The sequence below is a fragment of the Blennius ocellaris genome (genome assembly GCF_963422515.1).
Source record: "Blennius ocellaris genome assembly, chromosome: 6".
NCBI classification, from domain to species: Eukaryota; Metazoa; Chordata; class Actinopteri; order Blenniiformes; family Blenniidae; genus Blennius; species Blennius ocellaris.
In genome coordinates this window covers 20,188,282-20,210,198 of record NC_137655.1, presented here as the reverse complement: position 1 = coordinate 20,210,198, position 21,917 = coordinate 20,188,282, and the positions used below count along the sequence as shown (strand labels likewise).

The 21,917-nt window shown below is 45.0% G+C and overlaps 2 protein-coding genes across 2 annotated transcripts; one reads left to right on the top strand and one right to left on the bottom strand.

Moving 5' to 3' along the window:
- Window positions 1-201: 201 nt before the first annotated feature.
- On the top strand, window positions 202-12,418 carry me3 (malic enzyme 3, NADP(+)-dependent, mitochondrial). Its single transcript, XM_080498432.1, has 15 exons — window positions 202-340; window positions 733-963; window positions 3,966-4,099; window positions 4,780-4,929; window positions 5,015-5,090; window positions 5,176-5,337; window positions 5,694-5,797; window positions 6,010-6,119; window positions 6,416-6,513; window positions 6,597-6,710; window positions 6,783-6,888; window positions 9,144-9,286; window positions 9,476-9,649; window positions 10,169-10,267; window positions 11,339-12,418. The coding sequence occupies exons 2-15, from the start codon at window positions 739-741 to the stop codon at window positions 11,498-11,500; spliced, it is 1,857 nt and encodes a 618-aa protein (XP_080354558.1). The 5' UTR covers window positions 202-340; window positions 733-738; the 3' UTR covers window positions 11,501-12,418.
- Window positions 12,419-12,609: 191 nt separating this feature from the next.
- On the bottom strand, window positions 12,610-21,717 carry nxpe3 (neurexophilin and PC-esterase domain family, member 3). Its single transcript, XM_080497768.1, has 6 exons — window positions 21,618-21,717; window positions 18,395-18,575; window positions 16,808-17,589; window positions 15,991-16,058; window positions 15,679-15,900; window positions 12,610-15,575 (listed from the first exon to the last, which is right to left on the bottom strand). Exons 2-6 carry the CDS (start codon window positions 18,485-18,487, stop codon window positions 15,013-15,015), a joined length of 1,728 nt encoding a protein of 575 aa, XP_080353894.1. The 5' UTR covers window positions 18,488-18,575; window positions 21,618-21,717; the 3' UTR covers window positions 12,610-15,012.
- Between the last annotated feature and the right edge of the window lie 200 nt (window positions 21,718-21,917).

Genomic DNA, 21,917 nt, shown 5'->3' with positions numbered 1-21,917 from the left:
CTTTCGGTGTTGATTTTAAATTCCTAACAATCTGTGATGTTTCCAGTCAGTATGAAGCTGCACTGTGGCTGCAGATGCTGCAGATGGAGTCGCGTGCAGCCGGGCTGTGGCGGTGGTGGTGGTGGGTGGCTGCTCGCTCCTGATTGGTCGCTGCGCAGCGCGCACAACGAACTCGACCGGGGAAGTGGAAACTGCCAATGTCACGGCGCCGTCTGTCAGCTGGTATCCTTATCCACCTCCTCCCCGTTCCCCCTCGCACCGCCGGCCAGAGTGAGTCAGAGCGGCGGGCAGAGAGGACCGACGCGGCTCCGGAGCACAGCGGCTTCTCACACACTTTAAGGTGAGGATGAGCGAACGGAGGCTCCCGCGCGCTAAAGCTGCAGTTTAGCGGGAAGCTCCGTGAAAGAAAACAGTAATTCACGTTGGAACGAAGCGGAGCTAACGGCTAATAGCGGAGCTGAAGCGGCTGCACACAGCAGGAGTTCCACTTTAACACCGCCACTGGGCTTTGACGTCTGTACACGTTAGTTTATGCTCATTAATTAGCGTGGCCACAGCAGCTGTTGTGTATGAGTGCGTGATGCCGGCGGTAAATTGGGCAGGTTGTTTACATCAGGCTGCTGTTACCCCCCCCCCCCGCCCCCCACGCGTGGTATTTCTGGGCCGTGCGTCCTCTTTCTGCCCTGAAAGGTGAGTCGCGTTGCGCTTCTCATCCCTGGGTTCTGTCTGCAGGCAAGCATGAACTCCCTCCCAGGAAGAGCAGCCCTGTCCCTGTGTAGGCGCACCGCCGCGGGCGGCATGGGGCTCCTCACCGGCTCCCCTGCGCATCCTCCGGCGGGAGTGAGCGGCGACAGGGCCTCCTTCCAGGCGGTGCGGGTGTGCCACTCCGGGACCACCCGGAAGGGCAGCGTCAGCACCAAGAAGAGGGGCTACGACATCACCAGAAACCCGCACCTGAACAAGGTGAGCTCTCACTGCAAGGGGAGGAATGCATGGAAATACACAACCACACACCCTTCCTGACGTGTTCCTTTTGTCCCTCTACATAATTGATTTATGGCTGTTTGCACTTATTGTGTCTCCTTGCCCTAATTTAGGATTTGTTTGAGGTTGTTTTGAGTAATTAGTGTCCCGTTATGAGTTTTGGAAAGTTCAGTTTGTGGGCATTTGTCCAGTTGTATGTTTTGATAAAATTTTATATACACACACAAGTGTTTTTGTAAACGCACTGTATCTCCTTAAGTCCATGTTTGTAGTTTAACAGCTTCGCTAATCATCTTTTTCTAGTTCTGTGCCTCTTTGTTGTCATTTTGTGTCTTACTGGGCTGAATTTGCTTCTTTTGCCACTTTGAGGTGTTTTTAAGCTTTCGGCTCCTTGGTCTGAGCCGGCAATCCCTAATAAAAAAAGAACTACTCACAATTTAAATGTGCTGTCGCCACACTTGCAGGTCTTTGTCTACAGACAACACATTGCCCCTCATACCCTCTGCTATGGTTGTGGAAATCTTCTAAACAGAGAGTACCTCATGCTGCATACATCAATCACAAGAGTGGCATGCGAATAGCACAGCCTGTGTCTCTGTGAGAAAACTGTAATTGCCTCAGTTAAAGTCAGAGTACAAACTAGGATTAACAGTATATCAATCTTCTATGTTGGGCCAGTTTATAATGGGGCTGATGTACAACTGTCCACCAAGAGCCTTGCCTATTAAACCTTCTTACCATTGTGAAAAGAGAAATTACTCCTGTGTGAATTGCTGACACCAGAAGAACAGATAGAGAAGCTAAAGCAGAGTTTATTGCTTTGATTTCTGCTTGATGGGTTGGTCACAGTTCCTTCCGCTGGCGATGTGCAGTCAGCAGTTACATGCCATTGACTCACAGGTCAGTGAGGGGCAGTCAGGAGGTGGACTGAGACTTGAATCGCAGAAAATAAAACATTAAACAACTCTGAATAGTTGTCTGTTTTTGCTCATTTTCAGGGAGATTTCTTGTCTGACTGCTTTGGGGTTTGTTTTTTTGACACTGAGCAGCAACTGAATTTTTTTGTACATTCAATTTTTTAACCCTAACCTCACATTCGCTTTCCTTCAGGAAGGATGAGGTGCAGTTTCCACATTTTCACAGCCAGTAACTTTAACCTTGCAACTTGTTATATAAATGAATCTCCTCCTATTTATATTTAGCCATAAAGTTAAACGACAGATGCTGTATCTTTATAGCAACCCTTGATAAGATGCTGATCCGTGCAGGTTTTTTTTTTTGTTTTCTTTTTCACTCTTGTTGTATATTAACAGATCTGTTGCCTGATTTTAATTACACCTGCACCGTGTCACCTTCATGGGTTTATGTTTCCTGCTCCCTGCAATTGAGTTGGCTTAAGTCTGTTAATCTGTGACTTTCTCTTTGGATTATTCTCTAAACACATACATTTGTACAGGAGGTTTGCCTTCAAGTTGATTTAGAGTGGGAGTGTCAAATTCATATTAGCTTATGCACTGCTTTCATATCAGTTGGGCCAGATCAGTATGACGATGGCAGAATGGCTTCTAAATACTCACAACTCGTGAGTTTGAGGTATATTGAGGTATTGTTTTGGCTCCAGTTTGGCTTTGCTTTTTTTGGGGGGGCATTTTTTTCTTTCACCATACATGGTCATATTGTATATATTCATGGAGCAACACACACAAAACTGTCTGGAAGCGGTGTGCCAGTGTCACTGGTGAAGGGGCGTCTCCACCACCGAGATCAAATACTTCATGAATATTTGATCCAACAGTCTTGAAACACACATGTATAGATGGCAAGTTGGTCATAGCCACGTAAACACGGTGATCTGTAGTCATGGAAACCAGGTGTTTCATCAGCTAAATCGGCATTTAGACCGGAGAGGCAAAAGTAGACATGAATAGGGCCCAATCTATTAATTTTCATTTTTGTTTGGTCCCAATTATGCAGCCTTAACAGGTGGGGCAAACTAGGAATTGAAAAATGCAGTCTATGCTTTTATTAGCTACTTTTTTTTAACACTCTGCAAGGTCACCTTGTTCCATGTGTTTGACATTCCTGTTAACTCCAGTTCACTTGTGGCTCCAAAAACATTCAGCTTCAATACACAGATTATTTCTCTGTGAATCTATTCTTAGTAAATCCATTTTCCACTGCTTTAGAAACAATCTTGACCAAAAGTGCTGTACATTGTCGGTCACACACGCTCGCCAATGGAGACGGCTGCCATGCAAGGCCCTCAGTCCAGTCATTCGGAGAAACTTGTAGTTCAGTGTCTTGCTCTGGGACCGATAGGGATTTGAAGCAAAAATCCTCTGATTGAGGGAGCGAGCTGCCCCAATGTTCAGCGACGGGTAACTGTTGTAAATATCTGCTATCACATTTCACACTGGCCCCTGCCAACATGAATCATTTACTGAGACAATGTGGGCACACACACACACACACACAGAAACTGAAGCCAGGAGGGCAGCTTCATTCCTCATGTAGGTCACCGTTTTCTCCGTCATGAGCGAATGGAGGGAGAGTGAGATGAAGCAGCGACGAGGGAAGAGAAGTGGAGCCGCCAGGGGAGTGGGTTCAGGCGCCCTCACTATTGGACAGAATAAATAGATTAGATTCACTCCCCTCCGATCACGCTTTGGGAAGCCTGCCAAAGCAGAGAGAAACCTGCAGCGGCTCAGCGCTGCACAGAGTCAAACCCTCATCGATACATGTACTGGACTTTTTCCTTGTATTTTCTGTCATCAGACTTTTCCCCTGAAATAACAAGTAGTTCTTTGACGGAAACATGAAAAAGACCACCAGACTCGGCTTGTATATGAGTCACCACGAACCACTCCCTGTTGTGACTAACCCATGAGTCACTGTGGTCTGGATGTGTGCTTCGGTCTGTGGGCTTTTGCCTCGTACGACCCCACCGGTGTTGTATAACCAGGCTTCTTCCACTTCTGCAGGGAATGGCGTTCACCCTGGAAGAGCGCTTGCAGCTGGGGATCCACGGCCTGCTGCCCCCTTGCTTCCTGTCCCAGGATGTGCAGGTGCTGCGAGTCATGAAGAGCTACGAGACGCGCGCCAACCCCCTGGACAAGTGAGCCGGCAGACGTCCACAACAAATCACCGGGATTAAGATAGAAACACGGCAGCTGCAGATGTTCAATCAGTTCGTCCCACGGAAAGTGTGGTTTATTGGGGCCTGTCCTACATAGTGATTCAAATCTTCTTTAGCACTTCACATCTGTTGGAAGAGGAGGGTTTTGTTTTATTTTCCATTTGTCATGTGATTAAAAGTTTGTGTGGAAAGTCTGAGACTTGTAGTGGTTGAGTCACACGATGCATTCCAGTGGGCGCATTTTTTTCAGCATCTCTCTCTATAATCCCCATTTCTTCTCTCATTTCTACTGCATCACCAAACTATAAAACCTAAACTTAACCCTCTCAATCAGTTGTGTATTTTATGTGAGACTTGTACTTAAAATACCTGCAGTGATCTGACCTCAGATGTCTGGACTTGTAGGAAACAAATGTTTTGCTTGGCACTCACTCCTTTTACCAACTAAGGGCTTGTTGCTGTGCTCAAACAATTCAAACGATTTTAGTTGTCATGCCTTATGCACTTCATTTCTTTGAGCATTGACAAATTGTTGTTGAGATTAAACACCAGAGGTTTCAGTCTGCACATATTTAAGCTGGTGCGTGTTAAGAAGGTCAAATAAGGAATGAATTGTAGCATTGGAGCTGCTGTCTGATGGTCTTTTATGTCGTGTTCAGGTACATCTTGTTGATGACGCTGCAGGACAGGAACGAGAAGCTGTTCTACCGTCTGCTGACCTCCGACATCGAGGAGTTCATGCCCATCGTGTACACGCCCACCGTCGGCCTGGCCTGCCAGCAGTACGGCCTCGCCTTCCGGAGACCACGGTGAGATTTGGACCGAGCGTGAGCGATCGGCTTATTTCTCTTTTATGAGAATCCTCTGTAAACCTTCCCGCCCTGCCTTCCACAGCGGACTTTTCATCACCATCCACGACCGAGGCCACATCGCCACCATGCTCAACTCCTGGCCCGAAGAAGACATAAAGGTACTGGTCACGTGGCTCTCGACGGCGAGCTGTTCGACCCACCGCCCAGACTGCTGCAGCACCTCGTGTTTTATAACCCGTCCAGGCCATCGTGGTCACAGACGGCGAGCGGATCCTGGGCCTGGGAGACCTGGGCGGCTACGGGATGGGAATCCCGGTGGGGAAGCTGGCTCTGTACACGGCCTGCGGGGGAGTTCAGCCGCAGCAGTGTCTCCCCGTGCTGCTGGACGTCGGCACCGACAACCAGGTGACTGGAGGCTTTACGAGCGGCTGCTGCACTTCATATCTGCTCGCTGCTGATTACATATCAGCGGAGTTTAGACAATCACTGAGATGTCTCGTTAATCAGTCACTGACTCAAGATGGTTATCAGTCTTTGAGTTTTCGTTTTAATCATTTAATTGTATTTTCTATATCTAAATAAACTCAAAAATTAAGTGTAGAACCCATTTTGCCCAAGTGGTGAAGGTGGACATGAGTTATTGTCCCATTGAGAAGTAGAATGTGTTTGGAAGCCGGTCCGTTACAATGTATGAATATATTAAATAGAATACAAATATTATTGGTTTCTGTTTAAGCGATTGTGTTGTCTGTTTTGTGCAGGCCCTGCTGGATGACCCTCTCTACATTGGCCTGAAGCACAAGAGGATCAGAGGAAAAGAGTACGACGACCTGGTCGACGAGTTCATGCAGGCCGTGACGGACAAGTGAGTGATGATGATGATGATGATGATGATGATGATGATGCGTGTGGGGTTTGAGGGGCTGTACCGTTCGGGGGTTTCCTTTTTTTTTTTTTTTTTAATTCACCAGTGAGTTTGTGGTCCTTACTTCCAGTGAGTGTCTGCTGTCATGGTCCAGTGCTGTTACACGTATATTGATATTGGATTTTTGATTCATCCCCTCTGTTGCCCTGCAGGTACGGAATGAACTGTTTGATCCAGTTTGAAGACTTTGCCAACAGCAATGCCTTCCGCATCCTCCACAAATACAGGAACCGATACTGTACCTTCAACGACGACATCCAAGGTATTAGGAGTGTACCGTGTTGTATTATTAGCAACGGCGCTGCGATTAGGACATTAAGGAAATCATCATTTCAAGTGACTTTGTCTTGTCATTGGGTATTTTGATTCCTACATTTTAATGGATTGAGATTGTAGCATTAAAAAAAGGAGGATTTCTGTTAACTTGCAGATTATTTATTTTCTAGTCGATGCTGTTTTGAGCAGACGACTCACAGCTGGTCTTGACAGAAGTCCCACTGCTACATTATATTCAGTAATATGACACGTTTTACAGTCTGCGCCACCTCTCTCCTCCAGGCACGGCCTCGGTCGCTGTCGCCGGCGTTTTGGCAGCTTTGAAGATCACCAAGAACAAACTGCTGGACCACACGTTTGTGTTTCAGGGGGCAGGCGAGGTGAGAACACTCGAATTGGTCATTTGAAGCCAACTGAAATGCGAGACTACGATGCAGACCGTCTCACTTTTCTTCTCACCAAGGCTGCTCTGGGTATCGCCCACCTGCTCATAATGGCCATGGCCAATGAGGGCGTGTCTAAAGAAGAGGCCGCTAAGAGGATCTGGATGGTGGACTCTAAGGGCCTCATTGTGAAGGTGTGTGTCGCATGTGTGTCGCATCAATGCAACAAGTGGAGCGTTTCATAACACGTTTCGCCCCCCAAACAGGGTCGAGGTCACCTCAACCACGAGAAGGAGGAGTTTGCTCATGATCACCCCCACCTGAAGACGCTGGAGGAGGTGGTAAGCACCATCAAACCCACCGCCATCATCGGTGAGTGAACCGAAGAGGATTATTGCTTCCAGGACTTTACTGGAATCCACGAGGGGGAAATTACACATTTTAGGGACCAGTTTTAGTTGTTACATCTCTTAATACGCCGTCAGTACCTTTCAGATTGAAACTCAAATATAAAATATAAACTCATTTATATTTTAGGAAAGATGCTTGGGTTTGTTGACGTCTTGGCGTCACGGAAACGCCTGAAGATTCCCTAAGCAAGATCTCGTATTTGCACTCGATCCTGCATGATCTTGATTCGCACTGAGGAAAAATGATTAACGATCAGTTCCACAGTATTTAAGACTATTCTTGTGGCTTGAATACTATTTGTCTGAGAAAGTCTGGCTTTTTTTTTTCCCTCAGCTTAAATTGGTCAAATGTCGATATTTCCACTGGAGTTGCCGCAGCACCGTCTTTGTCATCCCAGAAACCCACGCGAAACCAAAACGCAATTTGACGGCTGCAAATTCCAGTTTGTTTGTAAACATATGGATTTGGTGTGATTGATTTCAGCAACTAGGATTTGGAAACGAGTTTATTGGTCTTGTTTCCGTGTGTTGGTTTATTCTCTGAGCAGAGATGATCCCCTTTATAAGAAATGGATTTTAAACAGGTTTTTTTTCTGGTAGAGCAACTAAAAATGTTGGGATTTTGGTTGGTTGAGACGTGTAATTATCAGTACTTTAGATTGGCTCATGCTGGCTATGCCAACTAACAATGATGATGGTTTGAGTGTAATTCAATAGCCAGGTGTTAGTAAGTGGTACAGTCCTTCTGAAAGGCTCAAATTACAATGCAGCTCCAAGTGATGATGGGTCTGTCAGCTTAGTTTAAGGTGCAGCAGGAGACACACGCTGCCTTTCACCCCCATGAAGCACAGTCAGAAAAAAAATTGTCATGAAAACAGAACTGAAACGTCTCATTTCTGCATTTCTTGCACTTTTAACATATCGGATATTAAACGGTTTGCACACGTGGACTGTGTTGTGTAGCAGGCTGAGCACATGTGTGCCAGCGCCGATGTCAAATCTGAAACTAGCGCCAGTCATTCTGACAGGGACGAGACACGTCCGGTGGTTTCAGAGCAGCACAGACACTTCTGGTACACAGTCTTCAAATCGATTACGACAAAGAGCCTTGGCTCAATATCCTGACCAGCCAGGGTCCATTAAATCTATATGAAACTGTGGGATCTGCAGTTCTTAGAGTACAAATGTCGGCTTTAAACATGAAGACAAACGTGTGCAATTCTGCTCATATCGGATGAAAGATGAAAGATCATAACAATATCTCCTTGTGGATTAATATTGGTGCTTCTATGTGGACTGTGTGACATTCAGGGACCGCCGTCAGACGAACAACCACAAACGATTTTAAGTAGATTCCCAAAGAGGTTAAAATAAAATGAAAGGCCACATCAACTCTCCATCCGGAGGTCTTTCATTGTGGCCAGGAAAACAATTTGGCTCATGTTTGGCTTTATTTTTTTATTTTAGCAGTCAAACTTACAGCTGAACTCAAGTTTATGAATTGTTAAAGAAGAGCAGGATGACGTTTGTATTCCAAAATAAGCTCAAGACGACAATGCAGTGTGGAGACGCTACAAGGTGTAGAGTTTGTAGCTGCATGGATGAGAAAGCAGACGCGTCGATCTCCAACTCCATTAAATGTTCACAAACGAAATGAAAAGCAGATTTATGTTGATAGACAATAGTAACTACAGGAAATAATTTAGAGTCCTCCACTTTCCAGACACATTGTTTTAGTTTTTTTTAGTAACCTACGTTTGCTTATCCTTTTTCTCCAACCAGCTTTGGAAAAACAAAGAAACCTACGGAAGGTGATTTTTCTTTCCTGCCGTTTTTTTTATTTTTATTGTCGGCACAAAAACAGTTTGTTGATTTGCATCTTTTTCTTAATTCACTTAATCTCGCGTATCAAAGTTTCAAATCAATTTTTGATTTGTAGATCTGCAATTTTTGTTTAAAGTTTCTAACACCACGATGATTAGCTGGTTTAATCCCTAACCCCATTTCCACTGATCTCATAGAAGAAATTGAAACGATCAAAATTCAGTGACTGTAATTTGAAGGAAATTTAATTTAAACCAAGAGGAGAGAAAAAAAACAAAGAGAGAAAATCCCCCAAACATCAGTATTTGTTCCCGTCTCTTCTTGACGCTGGTGAAGTTTGTGTTTGAGGTGGAAAACTGATCCTGGTTCTGTGGTTTTGTCCTGGATGTGAAGGCGTCGCCGCGATCGCAGGAGCGTTCACCGAGAAAATCATCAAAGACATGGCGTCCTTCAACGAGCGGCCCATCATCTTCGCCCTGAGCAACCCCACCAGCAAGGCGGAGTGCACCGCCGAGCAGTGCTACCAGCTCACAGAGGTGACGGGTGGAACCTTTCTTCTTTGATGCTTCTGGAAATGACTTGTTTACCACTGGAACCAAGTGTAAAAAAAAAACGCAGAGCTGATCATGTCTGGGGCGTCCATGAAAAATTTTTCCGATCTTCTCTGCCATTAACAAACGGCTCCTCTCTGCCACTGACACGAGTTTTCTCTCCTCTCTGCTCAGGGCCGGGGCATCTTCGCCAGCGGCAGCCCTTTCAATAAAGTGACGCTGGCCGACGGACGCACCTTCTACCCCGGGCAGGGAAACAACGCCTACGTCTTCCCCGGAGTCGCTCTGGGAGTCATCGCCTGCGGCGTGCGCCACATCTCTGACGACGTCTTCCTCACCACGGCAGAGGTAGCTTTTCTTTTTCGGGATGACGTGGCAGACGTGAAGATGACGAGGGTTTGGACTTGAGACTAGTCGGGCTCGACACTGCCGAGGTTCTAACAAAACACTTTCTCCGCGGCTGCTTTGTTCTCCTACATGCTTTCCACAACAGTGCCTCCGTGTTTAGTTTTTGTCGAGGCGTTTCGCAGCAACGAACAAACCGACAGATTATGAAATGTATCAAAAAGTGAAAACCGTGGCAGGAAGTTACGATGAACTCTGACTATACAGCACTTCTGTAACCAATCGCATCCTGTTTGGTCTGCGCTGTCTCCACACCATCATCCCACATTCAGTCAAACTGGCTTGTGTTTGCATGTGGACTGAAACCTTGTCGTTTTGAAGTTCAAAAGCAAAGGCAGAACAAAATGTGATTGTATAATTTTAACATGTGGTATTTTAGTTGGTTTTTTTTGGTTTTTTTTGCCTGATATCCCTCTTATGACACAAATGCCTTTCCCTCTGCCCGCTCGTCTTTCTTCTCAGGCGATAGCCGACATGGTCACAGAGGAGCACCTGGCCGAGGGAAGACTCTACCCTCCACTCAGCACCATCAGGGAGGTCTCCTTTAAGATCGCAGTGAAGGTGGGCACACCTGGAAATACTACTCGTACATTAATTAAGTAGAAGTACACGCTTGTGTTAAAGAATAGTTTCTAGTAACAGTCAAAGTACCAATTCAACTTCATGAGTAAAAGTAAAAAAGTATGTATGACCCAAAAAAAAAAATGCTTTTTAAGTTTCTATTTTTTCCATAATCGTTCAAATGAGCACAAAATGTTGTGGAAAGAACAGGTTCATCAGTAGAAATGACCTGGATAATGATTCAAACAGTTTGGAGCCAGAAAGTGAGTTGTTTTCTTAAAAAAAACAATGGTAATGTTCTCACTTGGCTTTATATAAAACAAGATGCATTCAAATAGAAATGAATGAAGGAACTGAAAGGACGTTTAGGCTTTATTCATTTAACTCAATTACTCCTGAATTCATCAACTTGTGCAGTTTCGATGTGAATAACGAAGAACAAGTCAGTTTGGATAAACACTTGAAATGTTTGAGAAAAAGAAAATAATGGCGGAAAACCTGCTTCAGCACAGTAATGACTCACAAATATTTACTTACTTCCCACCACTGAGGCTTCATCCCTCGTGGAGTCATGAGGGATGAAGCCTGAAGGTGGAACGGCAGCACTGGGCTGAAACTCAATGTGATGACCTCTTAATTAAGAAATCCTTATTATATAAAGGTTACTGGTCAATTCATACCCATTTAGTACCTGAAGAGTGATTTGGGTACTGATTTACCACTATTTCTTATTCTTGTTTAATGAATTATGTTAATAAATGTAAATTAACTGCTTCTTTTTATAAATATTTAATTATCCAAGTCGATCAAAACTTGACCTTAAATTTAATATTTGTCTTTTTTTTGGTTAATATCCACCTGCTATGTCTGACTGTGAAACACTTCTGAATAGATGGGAATAATATTTAATGATGCTTTGTGTCAGATTAGCAGTATCGGTTTAAGCGCAATGAGGTTGGTTGAACACTGGTTTAGTTTTTACATCAATAATCCTCAACATGTCTCCTTTCTGAGGTGAAACGCTGTACGACAATGCATCTAACCAGTGTTTCCTGTCTCCTCCTCGCCCAGCTGGTCAACTATGCCTACAGACATGGCACTGCGTCTCTGTACCCCGAGCCCAAAGACAAAGAGGCGTTCGTGCTCTCGCACATCTACAGTCCCGACTACGACTCGTTCAGCCTCGACACCTACAGCTGGCCGCAGGACGCCATGAACGTCCAGGACGTGTGACGCCCCCGAACCCAACACGCTGCAGTGCTTTTAAAACTTCTGCATCGCCTCCATTCAGATTTCGTTTTATTTTTTCCAAACTTCTCACTTTTTAGCTTTGTCGTCGGCGTCCCTCATTCAGGTGGACGCTTTTTCTTTTTTTTTTATTATTAGGGTTAAATGTTAAACATGCAGTGCATAGTGAGGCTCTCCAACGTCTTTTTAAAGTCTTTATATTTGACGTAAAATCCATTTTCCTCTTTTAGCTTCCGGGGGAAACTTATTAGACAGCAGTATAAACATATCACTTTTACAGATCGGATAACACTCGCCTCATGAGATCCTCCCAAGACGTTCCAGCACAATAAAACCAGCGTGACGAGGAGAGGAAGATACAAGCAGCGATTCACAGCATCACGCGCCGCTTCCTTTTGTCTTCACAAACTTGAGGAGTTATTTAGAAGCTTGAAGTCCTATTAGAAACTCTGTGCCTCTTTCTGCGTGACCTCAGGACATCACTGCTCCGCGTTCCCACTTTGAAAACCTCCCACCATCCTGAAAGGCCCCGTGAGGCTCGTCTCCACGTTTCACCCTCCCGTCGTCAAGCACACGACTGGAAACTCTTTCTGTTCTCTTCTCAGCTGAGAATCGATTTGTTTTTGACGGAAGGCACTTTTGAATTGATTGAATGTGTCCAGTGGATGTTTTGCCAGCGATTATAAGTAACCGTCGGGATGTTTTTGTACACGGTGTGGTCCGTTTGTGTGCGTTTGTCTTCTTTTAGCTTTGTACAGAGCTCAGTTGTGTTTTTGCCAAAGTTACTGATGAACTGTATCTTTTACTCCGAAACAACATGATCCTGTACAAGCTTTAGTACTGAAATATGCTTTGAGTTTTGAAAGGGAAGATGCAACTTTTTCAATAAAGCTCTGAAAAACACGTCGACTGCTGGCAGATTGATTTAATTTATTCTCATCAGAGATGATTGTGAAGCAAATGCGTAGATGGTTTAACTTGCATTGTCTGAACTTGAAGACAAAAGTCTGAAATCAGGAATTGAACCAAATCATAATTACGTGGATCATAATTCTTTACTCGTAGATTATTTCTCTTCATGTTGAGCTGAGAAAAGGAAAAACAAATTGTGTATATGACAGTTTATTGAACTGCAGCAGAGGCTCACATCAGGAGAAGAAATCACTGCCAGTGTATCAACGGCTCACCAGAAACCATGTTGCTGATGACAAATGGCCTTAAAGTATAAAACAATAATACAACTGCTGTTCAGCTCAAACCTGTATCCGGCTTCACCTTAAACTTGAGTAAACGAGAACAACGACTTACAAATGCACCCGTTTGTTTGAAATGGTTTGGAAAAGCTCAGCGACAAGCAACAGTCTGGTTATTTGGTGAGGAAAATCTCAAACAACAGAATAGGCACAGTTTCTCTTGGTATAAACACGTTGTGAACATTTCAACCCAGCACTTTATTAATGAACGGCACGATGTTTCATCAAGGTAAAAGAAGCCTCGAAACAGTATATAAAACAACAGATCTTTAAAAAAAAAAAAGTTGTTCTGGAGTATAAAGTTGCCTTATAATACAAGCACAATCCGGGGCCGTTTGATGTGAGTGAATCGCGGAGATTGAAGCCGAGGTGAGGAGCCGTCAAGTTGAACAACCGCAAGAGAAAAGTGGACTGAAACGAGACATGGCGGGGAAACTCGCCGCTTTTACATTGGTATGATTACATTATTAAAATAAAGAATTAAAAGTGGTCAAGCTCTTCTGTTTGAAGAAGGATTTTTGCTCCGTCTACTGTCACGACATAGAAAAAAAAGTGTAAACGTGTGAAAATAATACATGTGGAAGTTAATCGTTTAAAAAAAAAGTGATGTCCCATTCAAAATAAGATGATACAAAACTATACAAAGCATCACACGTGGACAATCATGACATAAAAACAACTTAATTGTTGATAAAAACATGAATTATTAATTAGAGATATATGTTGAAATATAAGTGAAAATGCATGTGTGTTCAGTCAGGCTCCAGCTGGACGATAATAAGCAGCCATATATTTGGACCATGGTTACACACACAATGATACAATGGGACTTATTGTTGGATTCGTGCCGCCTCTGTGAGGAAAAGTTGGTGAAATCGAACCGCTTCCTGTTGAGGCGAAGTCACAGACAATGAATAGCCGATAGCGAATGACCAATCCAGAGGCAGGAGGACATGTTGGACACGTCTTTCATTCCCGGGTCAGGACCAGTTGGCGGAGCTCGTCCTGCTCCGGTCCAACTCCTCTGAATATATATGTACAGTACATCCCACTTTCAGTGCTATTATCCAGGTGTGTTATTTCAACTTTGACAATTCTAATCAAGCTTTTACAACTTCTTATGCTCAAATAATGCAACACTTTTTATTATTTTACATGTCATGTATTTATAATGTGGTGACAAGAATCACACAACAATGAGCAGAAACAAAAGTCTTTGGCGTGTGCAGAGTAATACAAGTAGGAATATAGAAGTGAAGCAGGCAAATGGATGTCCGGTAAATGTCTCAACAGGTGGAGTCTGTATAAGATCATTGATTTATATAACAGCAGACATCTAGTATAATAAGAATCAATTTGTCCAGGTCAGTGTGGAATCGGATGAAACCAGTTCTGACTGTGATGTGGAGCTCTTGCAGTCTTTCGTTAAACCTGGGTTGCAACCAGTCAGAGACTACGCAGATAAAAGCTGTTTCTAATATTAGTTTGAAGTGAATTGAAGTTGCAAACCTGGATATTTCTACGAGGAGACTGGTGATCTCTGCACCAGCAGCCGAGGGTGAAGATCAAAATGGAGAATGAATTTCAATCGCTCGTATGAGATTTGCTTCAATCAGTGGATTCCTACTTGTTTTACTGTGAACTGGGGTTTTCTCATTATTCGTGTCCTGATTTATAAAATGAAACTGAAGTGAATTCAAAATAAATCATAGAACCACACAGTGGTATAAATCATCTGAGTACAACTGCAGATATCAAAGTATTTCTGTGTTGTTGTTGTTGTTGTGTTTTATCAGTATGAACTGACAGTCTGCTCGGGAACGATGGCGCCACTGTTACCCCCGAGGAGCCAGAACTGCACATTTGTGAGGAAATGTCTTCCGCTCTGATCGCAACAGACACAAACCTGGAAAGGATTTCTAACAGACAGAACAGAGGGTGTCTTTGCAAATCATCGTCATAACAACACGCTGTGAGGGAGCTGTGATGCAGGGGGAGACGGTGTATGTATCTTACGTGTTCGTGGATGTCTGGCGGTAGAATAAGCAACGCCCTCCTGGCTACAAAATAAAAGTAGTCGGGTGACCACTGCAGGAGTTCATGCGGTGTTCGTAAACTGACCGACCTCTGCAGGTTCTCCTGCGTGTTTGGTTAAAACATAGACAGCTTTGGGAAATGCTTCAATTTTCTTTTTTTTTTTTTTTTAAACAAAAGAAATAATGTCTGCGACTGTTTAAAAACACGTTACGTCTGGCTCCGCTTCTTCTCCGGGCAAACGTAGGACAGAAGCATATCTATCATGTTTTTGACAATGACCGGAGGAGGGTGGAGGGCGTGCGGGAGGTGGTGCGCCAGACTCATCTGCCAGGCGTCCACCACCAGGACGTTGAGGCCCTTGAACATGGCCCGCAGCACCTCGTCCAGCTGCAGGGAGAACCAGTCGCTGTTGTACAGGCTCACCTCCTGGTCCAGGGCCTGCAGGTTGGCCGAGCGGATCACCACCAGCGTCTCCGGCGCCCGGTCCATCAGCCTCACCAGCGCCCGCCGGATGTGCCGCAGCCGCCGCACGTACACCCCCACGGGGAAGGTGCTGAAGTGCGCCCAGATGCTGAGGACCACCACGGTGTTGGGGCCCCCCGACAGGCCGTCCAGCTCGTTGGAGATGTAGCGCAGCTCGCTGGACATGACGGTGGAGAAGCGGATGGGCGGGCCGTGGCAGCGGTACCTCACCAGAATGTTGTGGCCCGTGTCCACCGCCATGAACGGCCCCACGTTCTTAGGACTGTGCAAGTTGAACTCCTTTAACCCTGGAGGGGGGGGGGGGGGGGGGGGGGGGGAGAAAGAAATGGAAGTTCAAGTAAAGGGGGGGGGGGTGAGAAAGTGGATAAATGAGACAGAACAAGCGCTCACCTGGGACCAGAGCGATGAGGTACTCGAACCACTGCCGCACGGTGGAGTCGCCGTACATGTTGATCACCTTGTTCCGCAAACACTGAGAGACGCCGCTTGACTGATTGAAGTGGCGCATGGCGAGCTCACCCAGAGGCCTCCACGTGTCCTGGTAGTAATATCCAGACGCCACCGCCTTCGTCGGCTCCGGTTTCGCGCTGCTGCTCTCCTCCTCCGCTTTTTCTGACCCCAAACGCAACACGAGACCATCAGCGGACGACGCCGACGCACCCAACAAACACGACAAGTGCAAAGTCCGCGGGTGTACCGTACCTCTCTGTGGCAGCACATTGATTTTGTCGGGTCCTGAAGGGTGTATGTGAACTTTTATGTTTACGCCACTACAACAAAGCAAACAAACAAACAAAAAAAAACAGAAATGCTACGTTAAATGATAAATGTAAAGAATGCTGCTGGTCTTAATGGCTGTTACTGAAAGATATTTGTTATATTTGTTATATTTCTTTAAAAGTCAGAACATTTCCTGCTTCCTGGTGGTTCCATTGCAGCAAAAAACTGACATGATGATGTAGTGAGGCTTCTCTTCCACTCATCTTTTGGTAGAAACGCTTTCATAAATGAATTATTTATTAAATAAGACCTTGTTTTGTACTCTCACTCGGCCGTTCAGAGGGGAGAAAATAGCGACAATATTCAACCGAACTGCTTCCCCCGTGCATGCGAGGTCAACTGGTGACTCGAAATTGGCCATAGTTACGTGTGGCCGCCCTCCTGTGTTTGCCCGACGTTAGACATGGCGTCCAGGACGTCTCCTGCCTTGGAGACGTCACTAGTCCCGTACAGGGGGAAAATCCAGACACATTGACAATCACACATCCAGGCAGTGTCAGAATCACCAGTTGACCTCAAATGCATCTTCTCCGACTGTGACAGGAACAAAGAAAATCCACCGCCTGGTCGCCTAGAAGTGACAATTCAGAGCCTCTCGCTGTGACACCGAGTGCGAAACATTAAAATATCAGAGCTGTTGCATCATCCTCTTAGAATAACCTGCTGCCTTCTGAACGGAAATGACAGGAAGGGACCGCAGGCTAGAGGCTCGACTCAGAGCTGCGATTGTACTACAAACCTCTGGAAGAGCAGAGCCTCCTTTTTGGTGATGAGGTGTTTCAAGTAGCCCCCTTTGGCGTGGTTGATTCTGGTGTCACAGCTGAGCATCTTGGGCTTGTAGCAGTACCAGGGCTCGCCCGTGTACAGGTCGGTGTAGTTGCACAGCGGCTGCTGGTCGGGCGGCAGGCACATGTTGCAGACCGTCGTCTCCGACAGGAAGCCCAGGCGGAAGAGGCTCTTGAAAAACACCCGGTCGGGCCGTTCCTCCCGGAGCCGCTGCAGCACGGCCACGGCTTCGCTGGAGTGCACCAGGGTGATCTCCACCCGCGCGATCCCCACCCAGAGGAGCGGGAACAAGGCGGAGTAAAAGCCGTTGCGGTGGTCCACCACCTTCCCGGCTACGCCCGCCCCCAGCTCCGGAGAATGCAGTCTGGCCAGGAGGAAATCCCCTCCGTAATGTTTGGGGCGCCCATGGAAGTCGTGCATCTGCACCAGGGCCTCCAGCTCGTCGCCGACGTGCCACTCCCTCCCTTCCTTCGTGGGGAGGATGGCGAACAGGCTGTGCACCGGGTCGCTGGTCTGCCAAAGGCCGTTCGGTGTGGAGCGAGGCGGCGGGCCGGGCCAGTCGATGGAGTCCAGCAGGTAGCGCTCCTCCTGCTCATCTTCCGGGGAAGGTCTCTGGCCCAGGTGGGCGCAGAAAGTGTGATTGGGATGGAAGGTGGGGAGATTCACTTGGATGAAGGAGGCGTGGATTCGACTCTGCAGCTGGTAGAGGGCTGAGATGGTGTGGCAGTTCCAGTTCTGAGGAGAGACGACGACAGATCATCGATGAGGAACAACAGAGACGAGCAGGTCATGAGATGGTGGCGCATTGCAGGAAAAACCTACTGCAGATTCATTCTTTTTTTTTTTTTTATGGCTTCAAAAGATCCAGGGCCTGAAAGAATACTACACGTACTGCATTGGTTGGTGAAGGATGAACCTTTAATTTAAAACTGAACCTACTTTAAGGGCTGCGATACAAAATGTCTGGATTTGATTTGCACTCATCATTACTGAAGCAGGAGCAGCTCACACGTGTCTCATGTTGGACACTCCACGTTTGTGTAGCCAACTATATTACTTGTATTATTATTATTATTAGTTTCAAAAAGGGTGATTTCTAAAGCGTCTTGTTGTTCCACCGTGTTTATGGATAATTAACAGTGAACCAGCCTGGAATAAGGAACCGAACATGAGAATCACATTCTCTCATCAATGTAGTTTATTTTAACGATTCTACTGTTTGTGATCACCCCTTAACTTTTGTTTACATTTTGATTTAACGGGACAGTTGTTTGGAACGTTCTTGCTTTTCGATATGTTTTTTTTTTTTTTTTTTTACGATTAATGATAAAACATGGTCGAGGTTAATCCTGCTTCTTTGTTTCACACAGTCAGACGAGAGTGGTTTTTCTCTCACCGGTAATAAAATCGGTCTCAATCCACCGCCTTTATTCATGAGATAATAATGAACCCATTGTCTCCATTTCTCTTTTTGAGGCCAGCGAGAAAATGGATCAATTAAAAAAAAGAAAAAAAAACGTGCACGTCGCCCACTTCTCACCTCGACGGTGTGGATGTTGCGCAGCAGGAAGATGAGGCCAGACAGCGCTAAGAAGAGGAAGACGAGGGCATATTTGGACAGATTTCGGTACATGGTGACCTCCTTCTCTCTCCCATGATCAGACCCTGTCCCGCTCTCTGCTGTCACCACAGCGATGATGGCATCGTTTCACCCGCCAACACTGTGGATTGGAGAAAATGAGGAATGTGATCCCGCGCTTCAACCTCCAATGTCGGAACAGGAAAACATCTGGGTGAACATGGAACACCTGACAGACTGTCCAGAACAGCCACTTGAACTATTAAAACTCCATTGTGTACAACACGAGGAACAATCATTTTAACCATTTTAACGAAACCTAAAACATCTCCATCCAGATTTAAGGTCACCAAATAAACTCAAACATGCAGGATCCATATCGAGAGATAATAGCGAGAGCTCTGTCGCGTGTGAACACTGGAGACGTGTCATACATTTAATGCAATCCCACCAGAGAGGAGACCATACTTATAGTTTCTTCTTGTCCTTTGTGAGCGCAGATATCCTCCAGCCGGAGGGTTTAAAGACGTATTTGGCAGATGAACTCGTCTTATGGCTGATTTCATCTGCAGATCAGTTTTTTTCTGAATCTAATTTGTTGTGTTTGGCTTCTTTGGTTGTTGTTGCATTACATTTATCCACTCTGTGTCCAGTCCCTTTGTCTATTTATTGAGAGTTTTTTTGTTTTTTTTAAGTTTAATTTTTTTATTGGGAACAGATAATACAGATATAACATGATATTACAGCTTACATTCCCAGGTTTTTAAATATGCATACAGCATAAACTGCAAAACAACATATGCATATATAGTTGTACAAAGACAAAGCAAAAAGAAAAAGAAAATAAACATTGTTCCATATCTTCATTGTTTTAGGGATGCATTAGTGAGTCACATCTTAAAACGAGTTACGTTGTTGTCATAAACCTACTTTTCAAATCTTTCATGCTCCAGTCTTACAGCATATGTAAGTTTTTCCATTGTATTGAACAATACAAATCCAGTCATCATCGGTCGGAATCTTGTCACATAGCCATTTTCTCATAATTGATTTCTTTGCAGGCGCCAGCAGAACATTATACAGATATTTATTCACATTTCCTATCATCTGAACCGGCCTCTTCCCTAAATAGAAAGTCAAAAAGTCATGTGGTATAGCCACACCGATCAATTTCTCAATGCTTTTACTGAGCTGGGTCCAGAAAGGAATCATTTTTGAACAGTCCCAGAAAATGTGATCAATGCCCAGCTTTATCTGATCCACACTTCCTCCAGCGGTAGGCGTCTCTCTCTGAAGAGGCCCTCTTGTGAGGGTTCCTTAAAAAAAAAAAAAACTTATACTGTTCTTACACACAAATTCTCTCCAGGAAAGGGAGGAGGTACATTTGAAGTTGTTTTCTAAAATGTCATTTTTGAGAGGTTTTAATTTTGCCGTTTCCCAGATATTCTTGCCACTTGCTAATTGACATCTGTTGTTCACTCGATGAAGAGTTTTAGTGCATTGAACAGGTTTTGCTCTCATATTAGCGGCACTTATGAAGCACTGGGTTAGACGACTTTCTTTTGATCTATAGGTAAATGTTTTACCTGTAGAAAATCTCTTTCTTTACGTGCTTCTGTCACGTGACACTATGAAGTGGTCACAACCACCCCTCAGCCTGACAGAATCACATAAAACACTGTGTCCAGTGTTCATTTTCATTCTTTTTCTCGACAACACAACATTTGAGATTCTTCATGCCACGTTCAAGGAATCAAAAGCAGAGAAAGTTCCTCATATCAATAAGATTATTCGAAAGATAGAGTCTATTCCCATAATGCCTAACTGACTATTCACATATGAACGTGTAGTCTATTCCAGATTAATTCTATTTGAAGCACAAAATTTTTATTTTGAGGGAGGTATCGTGCAATCAGGCGATCATTCCACAACCTTGTTTGGGGGAAATTGGTCAGAAAAAGTCAAATAGAAGCAGAAAGAGCCAACAACAGCTGGAGAAGTACAGACTTCACAGAGGAAGACCTTACAGCAGGTAGTGTACTACACTTCATGTGTTTCAATAAAGAGCGTCAGCGACTTGCCGTTTTGTTTAAAGTTCTTTGTTCTGGTTTATTGTTGTGGTTCCTGTTTAAAAGTCCTGTCAGGCTTCAGTTTGATGCACTCCAGTAACCTTTTCTATCTGCTTCCTGGTTTCCACGTCAAGCCTTTTTCTTGACGTCCAGTTTCTGAATCACGAGGAATTCAGTCTGCTGGTCATTGCATAAACCGTCTAAACCTTCATCTGTGTCCTGAGTTCTTGTTCGTCTCACTGCTTTATAAGCTTTATTCATATAAACACTCATTGATTGCTTGCTTAGCTAAGTGGTGCTATATTTATAAATGCAAGTCAATAATTTGTGGGATGAGCAGCAGAGCTGAATATGTGGGCTGTGCACAAGAAGAACCTGCCGAATCTTCTCTATCTGCATGATAACAGAAACAAAAAATATCTTAAGCAAGTGCATTTCAAGTAAATTTCTCTTCCATTTAAAATGAATGCACTTAGAATGAATAGAATAGAATAGAATAGAATAGAATAGAATAGAAATGTATTAATCCTAGGGGGTTATTCTTTACATAAAATCTAAATATATGATGAATATTTAAATTGCAACTATTATATATGTTGATATTCAGTCTTTGTGATAAGAAAAACCCAGATTAGATGTAAATTGCTCAAATCGATTAAATAAAATTATCTGATGCCAGTTCCGCTTATTTATCTTCCATTTCAATGCAACTTTTGGTAAATATTTCCGTTCATAGATCCTCTTCTAAAAAGAAGTAAATGGTGTTATTGAGCGTTTTAAAGGCCCGTGAACCGGAAAACATCTGGATTCACTCCGCAGCCGGGTTACTGTTTATCTGTCACTGCATGTCCCCCCGGGGTGATTCGTCGTGAGGCTTTAAATGGACAATAATCCGCCGTGATCGCGGTTACCGTCCCCGGTGGAGCCCCGGTGGATCTCCGGTGGATCTCCGTCGGATCCTCGTTATTCTAAAGCTCCGGTCACATGAACGCCCACAAAGGAAGGAACGACACGGAGCACCGCTCGGGACGTCCATTTAGAACGAGCCCAGCGATAAACACGGCTCCGTGTCACGTCGCTGACGGTGAACGGAGGACGTTTCTCCCGGTACTTACGCGTTACATCGGGACGTGGAAGGAGCGCCGAGGCTGGAGGCGGCTGGCCGGTGGAGAGGGGGTGAGAGCCGGGTTCTGGAGGAGCCTTTCACCTCCCCGGTCTGCAGGCAGGATGAGGGGAGGAGGAGGAGGAGCAGGAGGAGGAGGAGAGGAGGAGGAGGAGGGGGGGAGAAGAGATGGATGTCTCACGTTTACTGCTGCGTCCCCTGGTGGCCGGTTAATCACACTGTTACGTTACTTGAATCCTCCACCGGAAGCTGCCTCGTGCACAGGTGAGTCCCAGGAGCAGCGGCCTCTCCT